Here is a 26,558-nt window from a genome sequence, read left to right on the forward strand (position 1 = left end):
TTGACCAATGATGTTATCTATAAGCCAATTATTTATTAAATGAATACATTTTCACTTGGTCTCTGTACTCTCTTGTCAAAGTAACCCAGATACTGTAGGTTTGGAATTACATTGAATTGGAGGTGGTAGTTGTCGCTGTTAAGGGACAATCCCTAATATTCAACTTGGGTAATTACAGAAACCACTCACCTCCATTATGCAATTATAATCTAGTTTCCAAACACTATGTAACAACATGATATTAACGTTGTAATGTTAATATCGTTACTTAACAAGAAACTTGGATTTGGCTGACAGCCAGTGGGATTTAGGCTAGAGGAAGAAGAGGTTGTGGGTAAATTGGGCTTCAGTGAGAGACGAAACATTTGAAAATGAATGAAGAGAGACAAAAGAAGTGATGGAGGAAATTGAACTAGAGAAAGAAAAACATTTATGTAGAGGCAGAACAGCAGGGAAGGAAAGGAGAAGAGTTAAAGCAATGTGAGCGAGGGACGAGAATTGGAGAGAACAGCGGACGAGAGATTGGAGAGGCGTGATGTTTTTTTTGGGGGGGAGAGACGATGTGGCACATATTTTTTTAATTTTTTTAAAGGATGGAGAAATTAATGGATGAAAGGAGAGGAGGCGGTGATGCCACAGCAGCTACTGATGTCACCACAAGGTGGGTGTACTGTCAGACACCACACTCTCGTCACCACAAGCACAACCCCTCTCACCCGCTGTGACTGGCTAAGAGAAAGGGGATGGTGTCACAGCAGACTGTGGTACGGTGTGTGAGGGGGGTGAGGGCTGGGCCTCGTAAGACACACCCCGCTCCCCTCCAGCTCTGTTCCCCCTGTATTTCAGCTGAGGTCATAGCTGAGTGCTCTATGTCATCGTGCCATCCTTTTGTGGACATCCTTGGCAACCGTGGTAATGTTAGCGCTCCCTGCCAAAGACTGCCAGCTCAACTCTGCCACACACACAAGCGGCTGTCAGGATTTTTGCATGCCCTCTTTTATCTTTTATCACTCCCGGATCAGTGAGCACAATGATTATTTTTAAACACCTGTACATTGCACTGCAGCAATACAGGACTACATATGTACTGTGTGCGAACGGGAGTAGCTACGAGATTGAGGTAGAAATCAGTCACAAAGAGACAAAAAATATATATATTTTTTTAACCATGACTGTGATTCTCATGACATGTAAATGCCTTCACTTTGTATATGAGGGAGGAAGGGAGAGAGGCTGATTTGATTCCTCCTTATGAAGTTACGATTTAGTCGTGTGTTTCTCAGTCAGCGTCGACCCGCCATGCTCCCCCTCGCTCATTACCATATAAAGCAGAATCCCGCCGCAGTCGAGGGAAAAGTACGAGATCGGAGTAGAAACGAGGAGCTTTGCCGTTTGCACCCCCTTCATCTATCTACGGGTCACGAGGGTCACCAAGCAAATAATTATTACAACCAGAGTAAAGCTAACACCCCTATCCTGCCCTGTCCTGCGACAGATTTCACTGCTGAACTAGAGTCTTCCCCTGTCACTCACAAGACAGCTGCTGCCCTCTACCATTGACACGATTGTGGAAATGTGATTGCAGGTCAAAAAACCTATTGCGGTCATTTAGCCTAACTGGTTGCCGAGATATTTAGATGAAGGACGATACACAATATGAGCATTCCTATTGGACGAGTTCAGATTCTCTGTTTGAGAATCACAGAATGTTAGCTCTACTGAACGTGATTGAGGCGAAGGGTCTGTGGTCGTGTTACAACCACATTTCGTTTTTTTTATGCATATCTGAATGCTGTAATGGATTATCCTCACCCAGGGCACCATTGCATTTTTTTAAAGGATGTTTCTAATGTAAATATCCTGAACAATATAAGATGAGTAAATACAAAATACATCATCTAGTCTTTGCTGATTTTTATTTTTTGGGAAAACAGTTGGTTCGCTGCTTAAGTTGGCCTGTGATGTTAATTAATCCGTGTTTAAGGCGGCTTCCCATCCTCACACATGAAAGGCTTAGTCTGTTTGGTTTGTAAGATGTACAGAGCCTCAGCCCGAAAAAAGTATGGAAGCATGTTCCGTTAGCCTTGTAGCGAGTTCATCAATACAGGATGCATCTGGGTGATTTGGAAAGCCATAGTCAGTCAATAAATAATATAATAATACTCCTCGGAAAGGTTTTCACCTTTTTAGCTCACAGTCTGTGGATACGATACGATTTTTTTAAAAGGTAAGAAAAATAGGTACAACGTCGCAGCACGTTCTTTGAAAAATATATGGCACATGGAAGCCAAACGAGGGTGGTCTATGGTGAAAGGTGGGACACGGGCTGAGAGTGGCTGAGGGGCGGGATTAAAGAGCTTGTGTTTGGTATTATTGTTATGTGACTGCTTTATATGAAAGTACCATGTATGTAAAATGTATATGTGTGTGTGTCTATTTATATGTAGCAGAAAAGCTGTAAAGAAAAACTAAAGATATTTGTCCTCCAGTGGATGGGTTGACAAAAATAATGCAGGACGCATCTTAAAGCAGTCTAATGCATTGACTTTTCATCCCGGGGTTGTCCGAGAAGAGTCGACATCAAAACAACTTGTTATTGATTTATTGACATTCCATTAAGGTGATGCACTAGATGATACAGTTTCCTGTCCAAAATTGTACCTGAAAACACCTGGTTGCTAGTCCAGTTCCTTCAGGGCTTCTCAAGTCATGTCCTGGGGTCTCATCAAGAACTATTCATTAAACCCTTGAATAGTTTGGTCTGCAATACAAATGTGTAGGCTGGAGTTGAACTCATTTTCTCTAGATTATTAGCTCGAAACACTTCAGATATTGATACTTTGTGCCTCGTTACGTCTGTGTCGTATAATTGTTGGATCACTGAGAGTGCTGAGCGATTAGTGCTGTTTGAGGTCGGTTCGGTTTCGCAAATTATTTTCAAACATTAAATGGATTATGAAATAATTACGTTGCAATGATTTTAGAGCTTTTAAATGTAAATTCCCAAAACATTCAATTGCCAAAACATTTAAAATATTCCATATGTCTCTATCAGGTCCACATTTGGTAGACATAGAAAAAAATGAAATATCTCAGTTGTGTATATTACTTAGTTTTTATTTGATTAGTTTATTATTTTTAACTCCTTGAAGTAATCATCTCATCTCTGCTCAGGCAGTATCAGTAAACCGTCCAGGCCATCTAACATTTTGTGTTCCCCATACTGTACTGCAGGGTCTCCCAAACTCTGTCCTCTGTCCTCCCTTGCACTACACAGCTGTTCAAATAATCCACTAATCTTCAATCTGTGATAATTTGAATCAGCTGTGTGGTGTTAGGGCAAACACCAAAACGTGCACCCCTTGGCGTCCCACGGATCAAGTTTGGGAAATGTTGCTGTACAGTCTTTAGTCATAATTTTTAGCTAGCGTTTCTAAGTATGCTGCAGAGCTGTTTGACAAAATTATTTTACTAGTTGTTCAAAGTTGTTAAGGTATACTTTCACGAACTGTCTCTCCCTCTCATCATTGTGTTGTGTACATTCCTCTCTCATGCAGTCTGTGTGTATCTCACCTAGCGTAGCAGGCGTAAAAGTGTATCTGTCAAGGGATCTGTATATAATGACGAGATGCTCATGTCTCCGCCCTAACAATGGGAGTCAATGGCCCAAAGGCGGAAAGGAATGCTTCAAGCTTAGGTCCAAAATAAGTCCATAGAAGCGCATTGTGCTAATTTTCTACAGTTTTTGTCTAGAGTGAAACCTCTTGCTTCGCCTCTTACATTCTTTCTTACTTCTTAACTGCCCGGAAGCCAGCCGCACCAATGTGTCGGAGGTAACACCGTTCAACTGACAACTGAGGTCAGTCTGCTGGTGCCCGGCCCACCACAAGGAGTCGCTAGAGCGCGATGAGCCAAGTAAAGCCCCTCCGGCCAAACCCTCCCCTAACCCGGACCACGCTGGGCCAATTGTGCGCCTCCCTGTGGGACTCCCGATCATGGCCGGTTGTGACACAGTCTGGGATCGAACCCAGGTCATTAGTGACGCCTCTAGCACTGCGATGCAGTTCCTTAGACCGCTGCGCCCTTCGGGTGCCCGCCTCTTCCTGTCTATGAGCTGGGGAAAAATGGTGCAATGGATTATAGTCATTGTAGTTAATTAACAGATTTCTGCGCTGAACTAGGTTGAATATTGGCTTAATGAAAACTACCCTTCAGCTCAGCGTCCCACATAGTTCTTGACTTGATTTGTCAGATTTTTCTCATTAATTATTTTATTTCTCTCTAGAGAAACAGTGCATTGGACTCACCAAAAAAATGGAATTCAAGTAAATGAACCCATGTCGGCCAATTAGTGGTTGAATAACCAAACCTCCCCTAGTACAAAAAGTTCTGGGAACAGCTGCTCTAATCTCCTATTGTGTCCTTTTTCCAGCGGGAGTGAGTAACAAGATGGGCTGGGCATTTGGACTGGGCCTGGAGCGCCTGGCCATGGTGCTGTACGGGATCCCTGACATCCGCCTCTTCTGGAGCCAGGACGACCGCTTCCTGAAGCAGTTTTGCCTGCCCAGCATCAACGACCCAGTCACCTTCCAAGTAAAGCTCTAGGTTATATTTATTCTATTTTTCAACCACTATTATTCACTTTTAATGCAGAGTTTGGCTGTTGAGGTTTCAAAGCCCATTTTAAGGTAGGCAACTGGGGGAGACTCCAGGGGGAACAGACAATGATTTATACTCCTGAGCAAACTTTCCAGCACTGCAGATGGCAGTAGTTCACCAACCTTGGCTTCTTCAGACTACACATTCCATGCATCTTTTCAGTTTGTTTATGAACTGCCAATAAACTCATAGAACTAGAAGAAAAATAAATGTACTACTTTCAATTGACTACACTAAATGGTGCTGCCCAAGCGATCAATGGCAAAGATAGATAAAGAGTCTAAATGGGGGTTCTGTCTGAATGTTCCCGAGAGCGCCACTTTCTCCCCCATAGTGGTTGCTCGGTGATAGTTGATGCTTCTGCGTTGTGCTGTTTATTTCTGATATTTTTCAAAACCTTTGAAGATGTCCAGGGAAAGCATATATGCAATTTGTTGACACCAACGTTACATCACTAACATTTCTAGAATAAATGGGCTACTAACGTGGTGGCCGTTCTAAAACCTGGCCGAACTCTCGTAATACATGGCTCTGGTTTCAACCAAAAGCCATTATGATGCTCCCAGACCATATCAAGGATCCATTGTATTAATGAAAAAGATAAGAAACATTAGCAAACGTTAGCATAACATAATGCTGGAGGAAACGGGTACAAAAGTATCTATATCCACAGTAACCCGAAAGGCCGCTCAGCAAGGAAGAAGCCACTGCTCCAAAAGCGCCATGAAACAGCCGGACTATGGTTTGCAACTGCACATGGAGACAGATGTCCTTTGGTCTGATGAAACAACAATACAAGTGTTTGGCCATAATGACCATCGTTATGTTTGGAGGAAAAAAGGGGGAGGCTTGCGAGCCAAAGAACACCATCCCAACTGTGAAGCACGGGGGTGGCAGCATCATGTTGTGGGGGTGCTTTGCTGCAGGAGGGACTGGTGCCCTTCACAAAATAGATGGCATTATGAGGAAGGACAATTATGTAGATATGTTGAAGCAACAGCTCAAGACATCAGTCAGGAAGTTAAAGCTTGGTCGCAAATGGGTCTTCCAAATGGACAATGACCCAAGCATACCTCCGAAGTTGTGGCAAAATTGCTTAAGGACAACAAAGTCAAGGTATTGGCGTGGCCATCACAAAGCCCTGACCTCAATCCTATAGAAAATTTGTGGGCAGAACTGAAAAATCGTGTGCGAGCAAGGAGGCCCACAAACCTGACTCAGTTACATCAGTTCTATCAGGAGGAATGGGCCAAAATTCACCCAACTTATTGTGGGAAGCTTGTGGAATTCTACCCGAAACGTTTGACCCAAGTTAATCAATTTAAAGGCAATGCTACCAAATGCAAATTGAGTGCATGTAAACTTCTGACCCACTGGGAATGTGATGAAAGACATAAAGCTGAAATAAATCATTCTCTCTACTATTCTTCTGACATTTCACATTCTTAATGTAAAGTGGTGATCCTAACTGACATAAGACAGATAATTTTTACTAGGAAATGTCAGGAATTGTGAAAAACTGAGTTCCGACTTCAACTGTATTATCCCCATCAAATAACCCCCCCAAAAAATGTTTTACGCTATTGCTTCTAAATTATGTTGTTAACATACAATGTTTAGCCTCAAAATATCATTAAATCTACAAATGTAAAAGTGGTTTCACTTCTCCAGCTCCATCCCTGCGCTTTATAGCAAACCAAATGGCTGGGTTTTTTTGTATTTTTCTTTCTCAAATTAACGAGTACTCCTTCAAACATCCTGAGTGAGACAGAGAAAGGAGAAGGACTGAATCAATAGTTTGATCCTCCGAGTCATTATTGCTGCCCAGCTGTAATGACTTAATGGGAGCCGTTGTTGTTGGGAGGATTTGGCCAGAAACTGAGATAGCTTAATGGCTTTTTAGCTAGCCGGGATTGATAGATTTTTTGGGGGTCAGAATTGGGGCCTATTAGAATGTGCTTACTGTGCAGATAATTGCACATCATTAATTGGACTGGTACATGATAAGACTTTCACATCAAATCAAAGTTGACTTGTTGCGTGCACAGGATACAGTAGATGTAAAAAGAACAGTGAAATGCTGACTTACAAACTGTTTTGCAGTGTTCAATATCACTGGTAATAAAATCCAGAATAGGATCTTAAAGCATGGATTCAATACTAGGTCAGATAAATAAAAACACACAAGAAATAAAAACACGTGAATGTACGCGTGTTTTATTTCTCGTATGTTTTTATTTTTACTTCTTTATTTCATTGACCTCAGTAGGTTTGTCCAACACCTACACACAAAAATGTAAAAAAAAAATTGTGCCAAATAAAGGTTCTTTGGCTTGTATCCATAGCGGATACCTTTTTGGTGCTATATAGAACCTTGTTTAAGGTTCCATAAAGAGCCATGCTCATAAGCAGAGGCGTCATGCTCATAGGGGGCATAGGGGCACATGCCCCCTCAGATTTGTCCTGTTAAAATAAAACTATATTTGTAATTTTTTCTCGCTAATACTACTAGTCACCTAGGAATTTTATGAAGTTGGCTTTAGCTCGTCCATTTAAGTTCCCAATCTCCCAACCTCATTAAGACTCTCAGGCCATGCATGAGAAACAAGATTAAACTCTTTGGCCTGAATGCCGAGCATCACGTCTGGAAGAAACCTGACACCATCCCTACGGTAAAGCATGGTAGTGGCAGCATCATGCTGCCACATCATGCTGTGGGGTTTTTCAGCGGCAGGGACTGGGAGACTAGTCAGGATGGAGGCGAAGATGAACGGCGCAAAGTACAGAGAGATCCTTGATGATAACCTGCTCCAGAGCGCTCAGGACCTTGGGAGAAGGTTCATCTTCCAACAGGACAATGACACTAAGCACACAGCCAAGACAATGCAGGAGTGGCTTCGGGACAAGTCTCTAAATACCCGTGAGTGGCCCAGCCAGAGCAGCTGGCCCAGAACAGCCGCTGGCGCAGAACAGAGTGGCACGTTTTGCTCTTAATTCTAGTCGGAGGGCTGATATAAATACTATACATGCCAGTTTCTCTTTGCTAAGAGTTGAGGAGAGACTGACTGCATCACTTCTTCTTTTTATAAGAATATTAATGTGTTGAAAATCCCAAATTGTTTGCATAGTCAACTTACACACAGCTCTGACACACACACTTATCCCACCAGACATGCCACTAGGGGTCTTGTCACAGTCCCCAAATTCAGAACATATTCAAGAAAACGTACAGTATTATATAGAGCCCATATTTCATGGAACTCGGTTCCATCTCATATTGCTCAAATAAACAGCAAACCTGGTTTCAAAAAACAGATAAAGCAACACCTCGCGGCACAACGCCTCTCCCCTATTTGACCTAGATAGTTTGTGTGTATGCATTGATATGTAGGCTACGTGTGCCTTTTTAAAAATGTATGTAGTTCTATTCTTGTCTAATGATGTTCTGTATTATGTCATTCTGTTTTATGTTTTGTGTGGACCCCAGGAACAGTCACTGCTGCTTTTGCAACAGCTAATGAGGATCCTAATAAAATACCAAATACATCTCTGGAGAGACCTGAAAATAGCTGTGCAATGCAATGCTCCCCATCCAACCTGACAGAGCTTGAGAGGATCTGCAGAGAAGAATGGGAGAAACTGCCCAAATACTTGGGAATCTTGGTGTCTGCAATATAAAAATCACTAATTTAATAGAGAAAACGACTCATTCTCCTGTTTTGTGTGACGGTGTGTACCGCAATGAGTATGAAGAAAAGAAAGAAAACCAGAGAACTGAGGTCAGATACAAGATTGTAGCCGAGCCTGGACAATCTCAAGGCTACAAGTCCATCTCCAGAGACCTTGGTGTTCCTGTTTCCACCGTGCGTAATGTTATCAAGAAGTTTAAGACCTATTGCACTGTAGCCAACCTGCCTGAGAACCTGATGGAAGATTGCAGCAAGGGACCGTGTGAATGGTGGAGAGCGCACCTCGATCAACTGCTACACAGATTCAAGCTGACTTTCAGACACAAGGTATGACAGTTTCAACTCGCACCATCTGTCGCCAACTCAATGAAAGGGGATTATATGGTAGGAGACCCAGGAGGACCCCACTGCTGAGAGAGCGACATAAGAAAGCCCGACTGCAATTTGCCAAAGCGCACCTGAACATGACAAAATCCTATGCTGAATGTAGAGCTTTTTTGATAAAGCACACCTTTTCGATGTCAACAGAAAACAAATGGAATCCTTCAAAGAAAACAATACCTTCCCTACACTCAAACATGGAGGTTCAGTGATGTTTTGGGGTTGCTTTGCTGCCTCGGGCACTGGGTGCCTTGAACATGTGCATGGCGTCAGGAAATCAGGAGAATACCAAGGCATTTTGGAGCGCAATGTCGGACCCAGTGTCAGAAAGCTGGGTGTCTGTCGAAGGTCATGGGTCTTCCAGCAGGACATTGACTCCAAACACACTTCAAAAAGCACCCAGGAAGGGTTCAAGACAAAACGCTGGACTGTTCTGAAAGTGGCCCGCAATGAGTCCAGATCTAAATCCCATTGAACACTTGTGGGGAGATCTGAAAAGAGCAGTTGGGCGAAGGCACCCTTCAAATCTGGGAGAACTGGAGCAGTTCGCATAAGAAGTGTGGTCCAAACTGCCAGTACAGAGGTGCAGGAAGCTCATCGATGGCTATAGGAAGCACTTGACCAAAGACTGTGCTACCAAATATTAAGTCTGTGGTGTCAATAGTTTTTTCAATTCCATTCCTGTTTTTCTGATTTAAATGGATATATTAAGTTCTGAATCAAAAACAAAGGTTCTGTAATATTAACAGTGAAATAAAGAATTGTGGTCAATTCCAACTTTTTTTTATGCGTTAGATGGAAGTTGCTTTGGGTGAAAACCTCTGCTAAAATATTTTGTAATTTTCAGTAGTACCAAAGACATACAAGGGGATACATTTACTGAATGTGTTTTGGGAGGAAAAAGCAGTTTATGCTAAATCCCAAATCAATGCGTTGGCACTCGTGTAGATCTGAAGGGATAAGATAGGTATAAGCAATATGGTACTTGCGTCACCTTGCCTTCAGATAAGCTTTGTGGAAATGTTCCATATTGCTTACACCTACAGTACCCAATCTCTTCAGATTTACAGAAGTGCCCTCTACAGATGTGCCTAGGGAGGAGGGGCTAGTTCAATTTGGGATTCATGGAGAGTGTATAATTAGTCTCATATTTTCCCCTGTGTCTGTGGACTGAAGAGTGACAGAGGATTCCCAAGGCCATGATGTTGTGCCAAAATGCAATTAGCAGGAAAACACCATTCTAAACAGAGCACCTGGGAAAACACCATTCTAAATAGCCCACCTGATTGCTGTTCCAAATGTGACAGAGAGGAAAATGTAAAACTGGGGGGGATCTAAAGATGCAACAACTAGATTGGGATGCTAATTTGACTAGGATTGTGCTTTTGGCTTCTGGACAACACAATAAACTAAGCATCAATTGTGAGATTTGTAAATGTTTTCATTGGCTTTTGTTTAGAGTGCTCCATGTGACCCATTGGTTTCTCTGTCCTGATAATGCTCCCGAGTGGCGCAGTGGTCTAAGGCACTGCATCTCAGTGCAAGAGTTTGAATCCCGGCTGTATCACATCCGGCCGTGATTGGGAGTCCCATAGGGCAGTGCACAATTGACCCAGTGTTGTCCGGGTAGACCGTCATTGTAAATAAGAATTTGTTCTTAAAAGTTGAGGGAGCGCACACCTGTGCACACATAGCCGTACCAGGCTGGTCATGACACGCATCTACATTATCATCCCAGACACCCTGGACCCACTCCAATTCGTATACCGCCCCAACAGATCCAAAGATGACGCAATCTCAATTGCTCTTCACATTGCCCTCTCCCACCTGGACAAGAGTGGAAATAACTACGTGAGAATGCTGTTCATCGACTACAGCTCAACATTCAACACAGTCCCCTCCAAGCTCATCACCAAGCTGGGAATACTGGGACTGAACATCTCCCTCTGCCATTGGATCCTGGACTTCCTGACGGGCTGGCCCCAGGTGGTGAGGGTAGGCAACAACACCTCTGCCATGTTGACCCTCAATAAGGGGTCTCCTCAGGGGTGTGTGCTTAGTCCCCTCCTGTACTCCCTGTTAACCGATGACTGTGGCCACACCCGCACATTGACTCTGTACCGGTACCCCCTGTATATAGCCTCACTACTGCTAATTTACTGCTGCTCTTTGATTATTTGTTACTTTTATTTTGTATTTTTTTTGTGGGAGGGGGGGGGGTATTTTTTGAAACTGCTTTGGTAGTTAAGGGCTTGTAAGTAAGCATTTCACTGTAAGACCCGTTGTATTCAACGCATGTGACAAATACAATTTTATTTGATTTGAAGAGGGCACAATAGCGCCTTTTCCCCCTCAGGAGGTTGAAAAGATTTGATCCTCAAAAAGTTCTACAACTGCACCATCGAGAGCATCTTGACTGGCTGCATCACCTATTGGTATTGCAAATGCACCACCCTCGACAGCAAAGCGCCACAGAGGGTGATGCGGACAGCCCAGTACGTCTCTGGGCCCAAGCTCCCTGCCATCCAGGACCTCCATATCAGGCAAAGCGTGCATTGCTGTCTCATTGTTAGTCTTTTGTTCTAAAAGTTCTCTCCCCTTTCCTCTCTGCTTCCATCTCCTCTCCTCCCCATCCCGCTTCCCTCTCCTCCTCCCCTCCTCAAGCCCCTCAGTAAGTACCCACCTCTGATCAACGACATCTCCTTCTGGCTACCGGCCGAGGGCTACACAGAGAACGACTTCTATGACCTGGTGAGGAGCATCGGAGGAGACCTGGTGGAGAAGGTCACCCTGGTTGACCAGTTCAAACATCCAAAGTAAGGCTCCATGTTCTTCACAAGACACAGAGCTGTAGGACTCAACACAGTGTTTCCTAGTGCTAGCACACCTGGGTCGTATTCATTAGTGCACACTAGCAACATGTTTTGTAATGGAAAACAAGTGTTTCCTATTGGAAAAGTGCAGGTAGTCCCTCCCCGTTTCAGTCCGTTTACTTCCGTTTGGTTCTGATTTTAACTACCTGACCTTACACCTGATTCAAGTGCTTGATGATTAGTTGAGCAGTTGAATCAGGTGTGCTTATACTGGCTTAGATCAAATAAGTCCAATCGCAGGGGGTCCTCAAAACACTGCTCTCATCCACCACACATCCAAAGTAAGACATCACGCCCTCAAGAAGATATAGCAGTGGTACTCAAACGGCATACCTAGGGTGCCACGACTGAACAACGATGGGCATAGTGCCCCTCACTCTGATAAAGGCATTACCTTCGTGTGTGACTCTCATTTAGTTGTTCACTGAAGTGCTACCACCATAATCAGGTTTTCAGTTTCCAACCCCCCCTCCCCCCCAGACAATTGCCCCTTCCCCTCATGCCCCCTTTAAAAATGTGCTTGTCGTGAGAGACAAAAAAAACACAACACCGGGTGTAACAATGTTGTGACTCTATATGCATTACATATTAGTTCAAATGTAACTAACAGGTTAAACAATTTACTGGCTAATGATAATGATACAACGATGTGGTGAATGCTCTTCATTTGGTTTGTACGGTGTTGTTTGCAATTAGGGGTGAGGTAAGATCTATTCCACTGCTTGACAAATGGGCTCGGAGAGAAAAGGTTAAGCGATGCTCTATTCATCAGAGGGGCTCGGGATTGGATTGTTTGGTCTTTGATAGTGGATATGTCTCCGCGTCTAGCTTATCTTTTCTACTCTGACAGCTCCTTATTATGCAAGATAATGGAGCCCGACTGAGCCGAGTGCTGTTTGCTCCGTTGATTGGAGCCCTTAGTCGAATGACAAGGAAGGACCGAGGGTCAATGTTTGTTAATGGCACATCTTCATTTGACCCGATTCACATCAGCGACATGAGGCTCGCTCTGTTTGTCTTGCACGCTCACACCTACTCCCACTCTCTCTCTCTGTCTCTCTCTCTCCATTTCTATCTCTTTCTGTCATACACACACATAATTATCTTTCTCTCTCACACACGCACACACACACACACACACAATTAACAAACAGAACCTTTTGGACTAATCCCAGCACCGACAGGAACAAACAAGGAATGGCCCAGTGACAGATCAATCACAGAGACTGATTGGCTTTGCCCTGGCTAATAGATTACTACTTCCATCGCATTCCTATCAAGGATTTAGAGTTGCGGACAATGTGTGTCGATACGTTTCAGTAACAAGTTTTTAGTAGGGCATTGCCTTGCTCGCCCCCGTCTTTACATTTGAAATTTACATTAAACCTGAAAACACAGGATGGATGAAAGCAACATGGCGGATATCTTTGCTTCACCAATCCACCCCTTTCACAGGTCAGTGCAGCTCAAGGAAAGGAGATGAGGAGAGGAAGTCACTTTATTCCTTATTGAGATTCACCCTTGAGGGACCCTCCCTCTCTGTAGTGACAAAGCTGTTTCCTTTTCCCTCACTATCCTGTTCTTAGCGTCCACCCCTGAGCCTCAGCCTTGACGTCTAATTTTTTAAATACAGGGCGTAAAGGGAAGGCAGTGGACACAGCTTGGCGCAGGACTTATGCCCGCCCCGCATCCTAGTGGTTTACCGAACAGTGAGTGTGTGTAGTGTGTTTAATGGTGAAAAAAGGGGCCCGTGGTGTGTAAAATTGCCTGTGCGCATTAATCTCTGTCCCTGCTTTTAATCTTTTTTTAAATAGCGACCTTTTCTCTACCCTTCATTAGGGCTTGTGTGTGTGTGTGTGTGTGTGTGTGTGTGTGTGTGTGTGTGTGTGTGTGTACTGTGAATGCGAGAAAGAACAGTATCACAATTGTCTGATTCACAATATGTAAATGTTGTCTGTCCTGTCTTTTCAGGTTTATGTGTCTTTAAGGGTGTGTGTTTTTGTGAATTTGAGATAGCATATTGTGACAATGATTGTCCTCAAGGTCATGAGCATTTTGGGATCATTTGTGCCGCAGTTTACCCAGAGAGAGATGAGCTGATGTGGGCCGAGCTCACATTGTTACGCAGCCTCCCTTAGACAACAAACTTTATGATTATTGCCGCGGGGGATATCAAGCTCCATTTAAGCCCCAGCTACGTTACAGACTGTCCTCCCTGCGGATGCCACTTTTATGAACAAGGTGGCTGGCTAATTGTTTTTTTGTTTTGTTTTTTTGCTTAGCATCAATGCTGACTCATGGAATTGGGCAAGCTGCTCCCGATGAGGGCGGGCGGGCGACCGTACCCTTCTGTCTCTGTCTGTACGCCATTTATATATAACCTGCGCAAGCAGGGAGGAGTATTCTGAGACTTGTGTTTCCTCCTTGATGTACACCGTGTCCTGTGAAAATCGGGCACGGCGCCACCAATCAAGAATTAATTTAGCAGAATTAATTTAGCAGGCACTCTTATCCACAGCAATTTACAATCTGTGAATTCAACTAAAGTAGGTGAAATCACAGTCATTGTAGTGCAACATGTATTGTAATTAGTTATTGTTGCGTTGTACTTAGTTAGGGTTACTTCTGTGCTGTAATTGTACTACCTGTTACCCTCTACTTACAAGAGCAATTACACGGCAATAAGAACACTGTGAAGTAGTGTTGCAATTTGATCACTAGGTTGCAATTTGATCACTTTCCGCATGCTCGACAGAAAGAGGATGCGATCACATGGTCTTATGTGAAGTTAACGTGATAACGTGACAACATGTAAAACCAGCATGTGAGAATGTGAAACTGCACGTGAAAGCATTTTGAGCACATGAAAACATGAATGCTAAATTTCAACATGTCATACCAGAAACTACACGTGACCACATCGGAACGTAATTCACGAGTAGAACTGCAAGTTTGATTTTCACGTGAGTAATGTTACTCCTGAATCACTATGATAAATATAATTGTTTTTCTTGAGTGTATTTTTAATCAAGCTGAGATTTTACTTTCAAGTCCACAAACATGGTGTCGTAGTAGGAAGATCGGAATGCCATGAACCAAGAGGTTGTGAATTCAAATCCCAAGTTGAACAAGTTGAATATAATGACAGTGGCAAGAAAAAATATGTGAACCCTTTTGTATTACCTGGATTTCTGCATAAATTGGTCATCAAATTTGATCTGATCTTCATCAGTAGACAAACATAGTGTGCTTAAACTAACACACAAATTATTGTATTTTTCTTGTCTATATTGAATACATTATTTAAACATTCACAGTGTAGGTTGGAAAAAGTAGGTGAACTCCTAGGCTAATGACTTCCCAAAAGCTAATTGGAGTCAGGACTCCAGCTAACCTGGAGTGAACAATGAGACGAGATTGGAGATGTTAGTTAGAGCTGCCTTGCCCTATAAAAAACACTCACAAAATTTGAGTGTGCTATTCACAAGAAGCATTGCCTGATGTCAACCATGCCTCCAACAGAATACATCTCAGAAGACCTAAGAAATAAGAATTGTTGACTTGCATAAATCTGGAAAGGGTTACAAAGGTATCTCTAAAAGCCTTGATGTTCATCAGTCCACGGAAAGACAAATTGTCTATAAATGGAGAAAGTTCAGCACTGTTGCTACTCTCCCTAGGAGTGGCCATCCTGCAAAGATGACTGCACGAGCACAGTGCAGAATGCTCAATGAGGTTAAGAAGAATCCTAGAGTGTCAGCTAGAGACTTAAAGAAATCTCTGGGATATGCTAACATCTCTGTTGATGACTCTACGATACGTAAAACACTAAACAAGAATAGTGTTCATGGAAGGACAGCACGGAAGAAGCCACCGCTGTCCAAATAAAACATTTGCTGCATGTCTGAAGCATGTCTGAATGTTCCACAACGCTACTGGCAAAATGTTCTGTGGACAGATGAAACTAAAGTTGAGTTGTTTGGAAGGAACACACAACACTATGTGTGGAGAAAAAAAGGCACAGCACACCAACATCAAAACCTCATCCCAACTGTGAAGTATGGTGGAAGGAGCATCATGGTTTGGGGCTGCTGTCACGCCCTGGTCTTAGTATTTTGTGTTTTCTTTATTATTTTGGTCAGGCCAGGGTGTGACATGGGTTATTTATGTGGTGTGTTTTGTCTTGGGGTTTTTGTAGGTAATGGGATTGTGGTATAGTATAGTAGTCTAGGAAAGTCTATGGTTGCCTGGAGTGGTTCTCAATCAGAGGCAGGTGTTTATCGTTGTCTCTGATTGGGAACCATATTTAGGCAGCCATATTCTTGGAGTGTTTCGTGGGTGATTGTTCCTGTATCTGTGTTTGTTTGCACCAGATAGGGCTGTTTTGTTTTTTCACGTTACGTTTAGGGTTTTTGTATTGTTCGGTATTATCTTCATTAAAGATGTATGAAGATAACCACGCTGCATTTTGGTCTGATCCCTGCTACACCTCTTCAGAAGGAAGAAGAAAACCTTAACAGCTGCTTTGCTGCCTCAGGGCCTGGACAGCTTGCTATCAATTCCCAAGTTTATCAAGACATTTTGCAGTAGAATGCAAGGCTATCTATCCACCAATTGAAGCTCAACGGAAGTTGGGTGATGCAACAGGACAACGACCCAAAACACAGAAGTAAATCAACAATGGCTTCAACAGAAGAAAATTCGCCTTCTGGAGTGGCCCGGTCAGAGTCCTGACCCGATTGGGATGCTGTGGCATGAATATTGCTGAACTGAAACAGTTTTGTATAGAGGAATGATCCAAAATTCCTCCTGACCGTTGTGCAGGTCTGATCCGCAACTACAGAAAACGTTTTGGTTGAGGTTATTGCTGCCAAAGGAGTGTCAACCAGTTACTGTGAATGTTTACACAGTGTGTTCAATAAAGACATGAAAACGTATAATTGTTTGTGTGTTATTAGTTTAAGGAGACTGTCTATTGTTGTGACCTAAATGAAGATCACATAAAATTTGATGACGAATTTGTGCAGAAATCCAGGTAATTCAAAAAAGGTTCACGTACTTTTTCTTTCCACTGTATAAACATACACAATGTAATAATTTATGTCAAAGTGTGTAAAATATGTAGGTTCAAAAAACTGCGACTGTGTGACGTTATGGGAAATGACACATCTTTGTTTGCTGTGAAATCTTGCGAAAAATATCCACATGTGAATCTTTGGGTGATTTTCGCATGTAAAATTATGTGTTTTTTCCGTTAAGGGCCAAGTGAGAGAGACTTTGTCATTTCTTTAAACAATCATCTTTATTCAATAATTATTACAATAATGAGGCTGGTCGACCCCACATACTATTAGTTAAATATTAATTGTTAACCTTTAATATCAAAATATTTTTCTCGCAGCCTTTAACTGTCACATCACTGCAGAAGCTCCTCCAGGTGATGTACAGAACCCGGCATTCAAACAAACCATTCCATCTTTCTCAAGATTTCGATGTGGCGAAATACAACTTGCATTGGTGGGAATGTCACTACAAAGTGGAATCCTCAGCTCAAAGTCGAGAATACCATTTGAATGCCTTTTGCGTCGTACTGTAGTCACACTGATACGTTTTACTGGCCTGCACTAGTATTCCTCGGACGTGGCGCTACAAATCAAAGCTGATAGGCACTATAATGCAACACAAATCTGCATTTATTGGTCCGTAACGCTGTCAGATGTAATCGGGACGGATTCATTTGTAAAGTCAACTGTGCTGTCAATCAAGCAGCTTGGACAGAAAGTCAACGGCATGCGGGCGAGCGGGGAGGGAGGTGGGAAAGTTGTAACACTGAGCCCCGCATCGATGATGTTTGCTCTGCAGCAGAGGCTGTGTTACAACAGAGAAGGCAGTAACCAGAATAATCTAAGTTAGTGAGTGGCACCGTCAGTTGGTAACATTGTATTAACATGTAGTTACATAGTAACATCTTTGAAGTGACATGGTAAAATAGTTTATCCGCTTAACTGTATTACCATGTCACTATAAAAGTGTTACTATGTAACTAGCAGTAAATGTTACAACTCTACAACCTTATGAAGGCATGCTTTCCATGTGAGACGTTCATAAAGAGTGTGTGTATGCGTGTGATCATGTGCGTGTGTGTGCATCCCTGTGTATGTACTCTACAAAACCACCACAACACTGCTTGTTGTAAACTATAAATATGCAAGGTATTTTTTTTAAAGCCACTGTCATAAAATGGCACCAGAATGGCCAATATAATTTGAAAAGCTTCTGCTGAATGTATAGTATAGTATATAGCAGTATAATACAGTACATATTAATATACTAGTATAGTACAGTACATGCTAGTGTATATAGTAGTATAGTGTATATAGTAGACTAGCCTTGTGTCCTCGGAGGCAAACGTTAACACTGTCTGACCTGAAGCCCATCTCACCTCCACCACACCTGGCCTGAGCCCTCAGTCTGTCCCTCACAAGGCCAACACATCTCCCCTCTCAGCTTAGGCAGAATAGGGAGCACCCGGCCACCATCTTTTGGATCAAATTAACAATTACTGCTGGCACGCGCAGGAAGAAAGAAACAGATGGGGAGAGGGGGTGGAAGGTGAGATATGTAGACAACAGGAACATGGAGGAAGTGTGTGTGTGTGTGTGTGTGTGTGTGTGTGTGTGTGTGTGTGTGTGTGTGTGTGTGTGTGTGTGTGTGTGTGAGAGGAGTGCCATGCAGAGTGTTGTGTCCCAGGATCAGTGAAACGTTTAGAGATAAATGGAGAGAGAGAGAGAGGTGTGTGTGTGCGTTTGACAAATGGCCATCTTCGGCAGTGGGTTGCTGAAGAGAGCCAGACTTGTTAAAAATCAGCCTTCTTTGTTGGAAACCTCCCGGGATCTTTCCAGAAGGCGAAGCAGCAGGCTAATGCCGAGCACGGCCCCCGAGCCAGTGTAGAGCAGGCAGAGAGGGAGAGAGCGAGAAAGACAGAGACCAGGGAGGAAGATGGAGAGACTGTGTGGGGGTTGTGTGTGCTAGAGAGAGAGAGAGAGAGAGAGAAGGAACTGGTAGAGAGAGGGAAAATTCTAGGGTGGGAGAGAGAAGGGGATAACAGAGAGAGGGAGATGTGTGGGAGGGGGGGGTATCCTGGGAGCGACAGTATAGAGTGATAGGAGGGAGCTGGCAGAGGGAGTGAGACAAGGGAAGAAGAGAGAGTGGACTGAGTTTAATGGAGCTACTGCAGGAAACGCCTTTGAATAATGTATCGTTGTTTAATATGCACACTTCAATACGGTACAGTGCATTACCCTACATCACACATGATTTGTCACTCACAAATGTAAGATGTTAGAAAATAATATGCATATAGAATGCATATTACAGTCCTATTGCGGATGGTATAGTGTTTGCCAAAACACATGTAACAATGTGTATTATCCAGGTAGTTCCAGGTAGATTGGGTGAAAAAAGATATGTAAAAGGGAAATTACATTTACAGTCAAATGATCTGTCAGGTATAACTTTTAATTGACATAACATTACATTTATCTGATTTTAGAAATCTGAAATCATTTTAGGCGGATCCATATGAAATTAATGTTCCACACTTTAAAATCATTAAAAGAAAAGAAGACAATCCCTGTCTCCATTCTCTTCTGTACATAATAGAATCCCAACGTCTTAATGATATCCCATTTGTACACAGTATTCCAAGTTATTAGGTATTTTTTAGCCCACAGCGTTAGCGCACAGTGCACCGTATTCCTCAGTTTGCTAACAAGCAGTGCTTTATGGCATTACCAGGCTGAAGTGAGCATAATGGGAGCTCGGCCAGATTCATGCTGTAGGTGCTGCCAAGCAGCCTGGAGCAGCTGGGTAATCTGGGTGTAATTGAGAGTGGGGGTAACGGGGGAAGAGCCCCTCAGGCTGACAGGTCTGCCACAATGCACTGCACTGTTTTTGTTCCATGCAGGCTTTTCCAGTATAGTGTTGTGCCTCCTGACATATTGTAGGTGAGCCTACAGTTGCAATACACTGTAATAGTGACCCTTTGACAGACGAAGGGAAGGTGGTGCACTGTAAATCCTCATAGTAGGTTTTCTCTCTACAGGCATGCTATTCTATGATCAGTTTGATATGTGTGGCAGGGTGCCATTTAGTCATCATAACCAATAAGCCAGTTCATCTGCTATGGTTCTTGCCCTTGTTTGGTTAAGTTAAGGCTGGTTTAATTTCCTCTGGCGGTGCTCAGGCATCCTCGGTTAATCGCTGCAGACACAGGTGAGCTTTTCCCCCGCAGACAACTTCAAGTTGATTTTCAACAGTAAGCACCATTCTGTCAGGGTGGGAGGCTTCAAATGGAGCTGTCAATTTGGAGAAAGAAAGAGAGAGACAGGGAAGGAGAGCAAGAGAGGGATTGGGAGAGAGAGAAAGGGAACTTGGAAAGAAAGCAGTCTGTGGTTTCAGCCTGTCATAGCCGCTGTTCGTCAACGTTACACCTAAGCAGTGTTGATTAGAAACGTCCGACCCATTGGTTGAGCGACACCGCTCCACTCAAGCTGGCAGAGTCCCGGCCGTCTTTGACTAAGAGCAGACGGTCGGACAGTTCTCCGAGATCCTTTAGACGGCCGACACTCATCAATTATTGCTGCCTCTACACTGTCCCCTCTTATTATTTCATCAAGACATTGACCAAATCATCAAATCCCCCCCCCCCCCCCCCCCACAAGCCCCCAAGCTGTCATAAAGAATACGGACAAGAACTCTCTGTCTACAGCCTCAGGGACAGATGTCAGCCATTTTGAAAGATGCCATTTGTTTGGAAAGTCATGCGTACCGCGGAACAACCTCCTCCTCCTAAGCACAGCGAGGCAGGTGCTTCTTGTCCTTGGTCCAGCATTTATGAATCATCCCATTCCCATCCCCAACCGTTCATGTAAAGTTATTTTTATGATGAAGACCACCGTTGGACAAGAGCCCCCTTGAAATGCTTGTGGGTGAATCACTGCTCTTGGTGCCGAGTCGCAGTCTTTAGTAGTGGATCCCTGAGAGTTTAGCCGCTGCGATTTATCCGCTGGTGAAGTACTGTGCCATCTGATGAAAACTGGTGCTCCTCCATGTAGCATGCCAAAGTGCTTGTTAACCGCAAGTCCTCGCTTTTGCTCTCTCGCTGGCCGCCAGTTGCCGCCACTCTCCTGGCTTAACAAACGAGGGAAATTATTTGTTCTCCAGCCACATGGGGTCAATGAAATGGCAGTGCCAGCCTTAAAAATATGACTATTGACTAGGCATGTTGCCCAATAAAAAAACACTTTGGATTTCTAGTGGAACTCCCCATGAAAGGAACAATGAACACGGCAGGACAGTGAGATGGTTCCAAGACATGGGCAGGCAAAAGGATAGGGAATGGTATAGGGAAACTGACTTGGGGACTGACTGTAACGGCAGATTTCCTCGTCGTCTGAAGAGGAGTAAGGATCGGACCAAGATGCAACGTGGTAAGTGTTCATGCCGATTTATTAAAAACGAATTGAACACTGAAATACAAAACAATACACGATGTGACGAAAACGAAAACCGAAACAGTACCGTGCGGCGACAAACACTCACATGGAAACAAACACCCACAAACCAACAGTGAAACCCAGGCTACCTAAGTATTATTCTCAATCAGAGACAACTAACGACAGCCTCTGATTGAGAACCATACTAGGCTGAACACAAAAACCTACATAGAAAGACAGACTGCCCACCCCAACTCACGCCCTGACCATACTAAAACAAAGAATAAAATAACAGACCTATGGTCAGAACGTGACACCGACAACCGGATGAACAAAATCTGACAGAGAAAAATCTGAAAGTAATCTTAGACAGGGGTACTATTTGTTTACCTCGACTGAAGCCTGAATCTACATGATTGTATACATTTGGGTTATTGTCTATACACAGTTAGCAGGTGCCCCCCCCCCCCCCCCCCCCCCAAGTGATTTATTTGATTTTTTCAAGTGCCTTACACACAGGACATCGAGCGCAAACCTTGACAAATAGCACAGAAATCAAATCAATGGTTGACACAGACGCAAAGAGATTCACATCTGCATTGCTTGCTGTTTGGAGTTTTAGGCTGGGTTTCTGTAGGAGCACTTTGTGACACCTGCTGATGTAAAAAGGGCTTAATAAATACATTTGATTTGATTCACTGGGTTAGCGGCACAATCCAAGGGAGTTATCGACAGAATCTTTCCATAATTCTAGTGTTGGCTAATTAGCAGAAGATGCAGTTGGTGTGTACGGGGAGTAAATGGGGCCTCTGTAATTAGTTTTGGGCCCTGGAAGAGGATAAATGGGAGCAATCTACAGCCACCACCCGCCACATTTTACTCTAAAGGCATTTCCTCCTCCATTACTTTAGACTTTTATCCTATCGGCCATTATCCTCATCCCAGTGAAATAACTCTGCGAGGGAAGCACTTCTATTAGGTAGCGTTTCAAAAACACGCCAATTGATTCGGTTGTCTGCTGAGCAAAGGGACACATTTTATTTTTCATGACTCATTCAACAAAGTTATTCCTTACTACACAAGGACTTCTCGCTTAGCTTGCTTCTAAGAAATGACGTGGGGCCTTGTTTTCGATGTGTCACGGTGGAGAACTTCGGTCAGGTCAGGAGAGAAGGAGGGGGAGAGGGCCAGAGCCAACTGGATCAATGCAGTAATTAGAGTAGTGGCAAGGCAGGCAAGCGAGAGGCCAGGCTGGAATATCTCTTTCCCCTCTCCCCTGAGGGATCATGGAATGATCTTTTGAAATGCAGGACTTGTGATTGTGTGCGTGTATGTATTGGTGACTTTGTGTATTAATATCTTTGGTGTATCATCAACCACAAGGACCTTAGTGAGTTTGAGAAGCTGTATTAAAATGGAAAACCAAAAAGTGTTGCATTTGGCCCCATCTTTCTGGGGTTGGAGGTAACCAATTGAATATTGGGTTTAGCAGCAACCGAGAGCACGTAAGTGAGCGGCTGTTTGAAACCTTCACGTTAGTGCTCATGGGTTGCTAGTCAACAAGAGTAATGACATCTACAGGTCAGTCTTCCTGGTTGAATTTGGCACTTGCTGTTTCAGTGCTAGCCAGTGGCTGGTTGTCTAGGAGGCTTATGTAGCCAGCAGAAGGTCAAGTTAAATGCCACTCTTTACTCTGCTCTTATAAACAGAGGGCTGTGGGGGCCGCCTTGCCCTCTCCACATCAGAGAAAACAAAACCGACTGCGGGATAACCCTGCTTAGCAATCATCATTACAAACAACACTCCCAGGCGTGTGCGCACAGAAACACAAACACATACACAGTTCCACAGCTGTCCCCCTCGACCTTACATCCTCTGAAGACAGTGAGCTGAATAAACCCATCACTGTCCACTGCCTTGTAAAGCAGTCTACTGTCCAAAGGCCAAAGATCACATCATGAGTGACAGTTCTATAGCAGGAGAGGAGAAGGGAGAGGGGAGGGACAGGGAAGAGACGAGGGGAAAGAAGCGACCGGCGTAGGGAGGGGGAGAGGACAGGTGAGACTAGGAGGGGAGCAGGGAGGAGAGGACAGGAACGGAGAGCAGTCGAGTGGAGAGGAAAAGGGGAGAGCACAAGGTAATTACTCCATTACATGAAAGAGATCTATGTCTATGCCAGTTCAATGGGTAATTACTTCATTACACGAAAGAGACCTATGTCTATGCCAGTTCAATTACAGAGTGGGAGGCAGAGAGGTGGTTAGAGAGAACTCTATAAGAAACTCAAAGGTCACAGCTAATGTGTGGGAGAAGACGAATAAATGGAGGAGAGGATGATGGACAGGAAGAGGAGATTAATTCATACACTTTGTTCCCACACACACCACACACACTTTCTTCCCACATACAAACGTGTTTCCAATGAAGATGGAGCAGAATAAACCAAATATCAGAAGAGGTGAAAGATACGAAGAACCGGAGGTGTATCTAGAAGTGTTTTTCACAAGTAGCAAGTCTAATAGAAAAAGTAGCCAGCCAGGCATCCCCGGGTTTGACATTTTTGTCCGAAAGAGCTTTATTTTGGTGGCGTCTGGTACATTCTAATGCCTTGATCCCATCTGAAATACACAGCAAATGATTGATTATTTCCCTCACAGATTGGAAAAATATGTTGTGGTATTGTGTAGAACGACATTAAATTACAATATAAATTACTGAAAATGTATGAATTCCGTGTATTGTTAATTGTTTTGGGTTTTGTGTTGATCTAAGCCTATATGATCAGAACTGTTTTCCAAGGAAGAGATCAGTAAACCTTTTTTTACAGTTAACCTGTTTTCTCTTAAGATTAAAGTCTTATTTACAGTTTTACTGTAAGATAAGAATGGCCAGAATGATGTTAGTTCTTAAAATGATGTATTTTATTAAAACAGAAAAATTAAGTAAATAGCCTACATTATCTGGATATTAGTTTTTTCTTCTTCGGGTTTCTGTTTTTCCCTGTTTTTCGCTCTCTAAGTCAGTTTTATAAATAGAACATCAACTTTATCTGTTTTTCTAAGTCAACAACAATGAATCACATCAGGAGACCATTTTTGAAGTTTGGAATAATTCTGAGAAATGTAGATGTTTTTAGTGTAGTTGCCCCTAATTCAAGTGTGCATCTACAGTAGCTACAAGCTGTTGTTTAGTGGTGTTTTTTTAGTGCACGTGTGATAAGGGGCTCAACTTTGTTTTTTGAACTGGGGGGACATATCTAGTCGGATTAACACTTCAAACAGCCTACACGACCGCTAGGAGGTGTCCGCATAGTCCTAAAGCACACCGTTGCCTTGTTTTGTATTACATTCCAAAGATTCAACTGGGCCGGACAACAATGCAATTTCAGAATGTGGGCGGGACATGTCCCCCCATCCCCAGTGATAGTTGCACCCCTGCATGTGATCATAGCTGCAGGAAGTAGGTGGGGGTCGGGGTACACTGGGGGAGGGTGGAAAAAAAGGTTTTGCCCGCTCTGCAGAAGGCTATTGCTTTGCTAATATAGGGCTATTAAAGGCCCAGTGCACTACTTTTGTGAATATTTGTTTTAATGCATATATACAGTACCAGCCAAAAGTTTGGAAACACCTACTCATTCAAGTTTTTTTGATTTTTTACTATTTTCTACATTGTAGAATAATAGTGAAGTCAACAAAACTATGAAATAACACATATGGAATCATGTAGTAAACAAAAAAGTGTTCAACAAAACTAAATATATTTTAGATTTCTCAAAGTAGCCACCCTTTGCCTTGATGACAGCTTTGCACACTCTTGGCATTATCTCAACCAGCTTCACCTGGAATGCGTTTCCAACAGTCATGAAGGAGTTCCCACATATGCTGAGAACTTGTTGGCTGCTTTTCCTTCACTCTGTGGTCCAACTCATCCCAAACCATCTCAATTGGGTTGAGGTCGGGTGATTGTGCAGGCCAGGTCATCTGATGCAGCACTCCATCACTCTCCTTCTTGGTCAAATAGGCCTTACACAACCTGGTGTGTTGGGTCATTGTCCTGGTGAAAAACAAATGATAGACCCACTAAGCGCAAACCAGATGGGAAGGCGTATCGCTGCAAGATCCCGCTGTAGCCCTGCTGGTTAAGTGTGTCTTGAATTCTAAATAAATCACTGACAGAGTCACCAGTAAAGCACCCCCACACCATCACACTTCCTCCTCCATGCTTCGCAGTGGGAATTACACATGCGGAGATCATCCTTTTACCTTCTCTGCTTCTCACAAAGTCATGGCAGTTGGAACGAAAAATCTCAAATTTGGACTCATCAGACCAAAAGACAATTTTCCACGGGTCTAATTGCTTGTGTTTCTTGGCCCAAGCAAGTCTCTTCATCTTATTGGTGTCCTTTAGTAGTGTTTTTTGGGGGTCTTCTTTCCTGTGGCGGTCCTCATGAGAGCCTCATGAGAGCCAGTTTTATCATAGTGCTTGATGGTTTATGTGACTGTACTTGAAGAAAGTTCTTGATATTTTTTGGATTGACTGACCTTTATGTCTTAAGGCAATTATGGACTGTCGTTTCTCTTTGCTTATGGGAGCTGTTCTTGCCATAATATGGGTGTGGTATTTTACCAAATAGGGTTATCTTCTGCATGCCACCCCTACCTTGTCACAACATAACTGATTGGCTCAAACGCATTAAGAAGGAAAGAAGTTCCACAAATTAACTTTTAACAAGGCACACCTGTTAAATTAAATGCATTCCAGATGACTACCTCATGAAGCTGGTTTAGAGAATGCCAAGAGTGTGCAAAGCTGTCAAGGCAAAGGGTGGCTACTTTAATCAGATAAAAAATATATTTTGATTTAACACTTCTTTGGTTACTACATGACTCCAAATGTGTTATTTCATAGTTTTGATATCTTCAGTATTTTTCTACGATGTAGAAAATAGTAAAAAAAAGAAAGAAAAACCCGGGGCGGCAGGGTAGCCTAGTGGTTAGAGCGTTGGACTAGTCCCCGGATTGCAAGTTCAAACCCACGAGCTGACAAGGTACAAATCTGTCGTTCTGCCCCTGAACAGGCAGTTAACCCACTGTTTCTAGGCCGTCATTGAAAATAAGAATTTGTTCGTAACTGACTTGCCTAGTTAAATAAAGGTAAAATAAAATGAGTAGGTGTATCCAAACTTTTAACTGGTACTGCAGCACCCTCAGCACCCCTACTTCCCACGGCTATGCAGATGATGATAGAATTTTTATAACAAATACCCACTGAATTGATGGAAATAATCGTGACGTCATTCTGGCAGGTAAGCATAGACTACTTTGTTGACATTTAATTGAGATGGTTTTTGGGACAGCTGCAGGAAGACTGGTTTCATTAGTATCATCGCTAAAGTCTCACCGCACAGACGGGTGCATTCTCGTTGCCTCTTCGGAAATTTGAAGGAAATACTAATCACT

General features: G+C 43.2%; 1 protein-coding gene across 4 annotated transcripts in view; it reads left to right on the forward strand.

Moving 5' to 3' along the window:
• The window catches only part of LOC110535580 (phenylalanyl-tRNA synthetase 2, mitochondrial), a 116,954-nt gene that overhangs the window by 55,616 nt on the left and 34,780 nt on the right, over positions 1 to 26,558 (forward strand). For all 4 annotated transcript variants that reach the window (XM_090189874.1, XM_021620658.3, XM_090189875.1 and 1 more), the window contains 2 exons: positions 4,433 to 4,593; positions 11,394 to 11,545. In XM_090189874.1, coding sequence (XP_090046000.1) covers positions 4,433 to 4,593; positions 11,394 to 11,545 — 313 coding nt within the window. The remainder of the gene's footprint in view (positions 1 to 4,432; positions 4,594 to 11,393; positions 11,546 to 26,558) is intronic.

The sequence above is a fragment of the Oncorhynchus mykiss genome, chromosome 11 (assembly GCF_057628025.1).
Source record: "Oncorhynchus mykiss isolate SJ-2025 chromosome 11, ASM5762802v1, whole genome shotgun sequence".
NCBI lineage: Eukaryota > Metazoa > Chordata > Actinopteri > Salmoniformes > Salmonidae > Oncorhynchus > Oncorhynchus mykiss.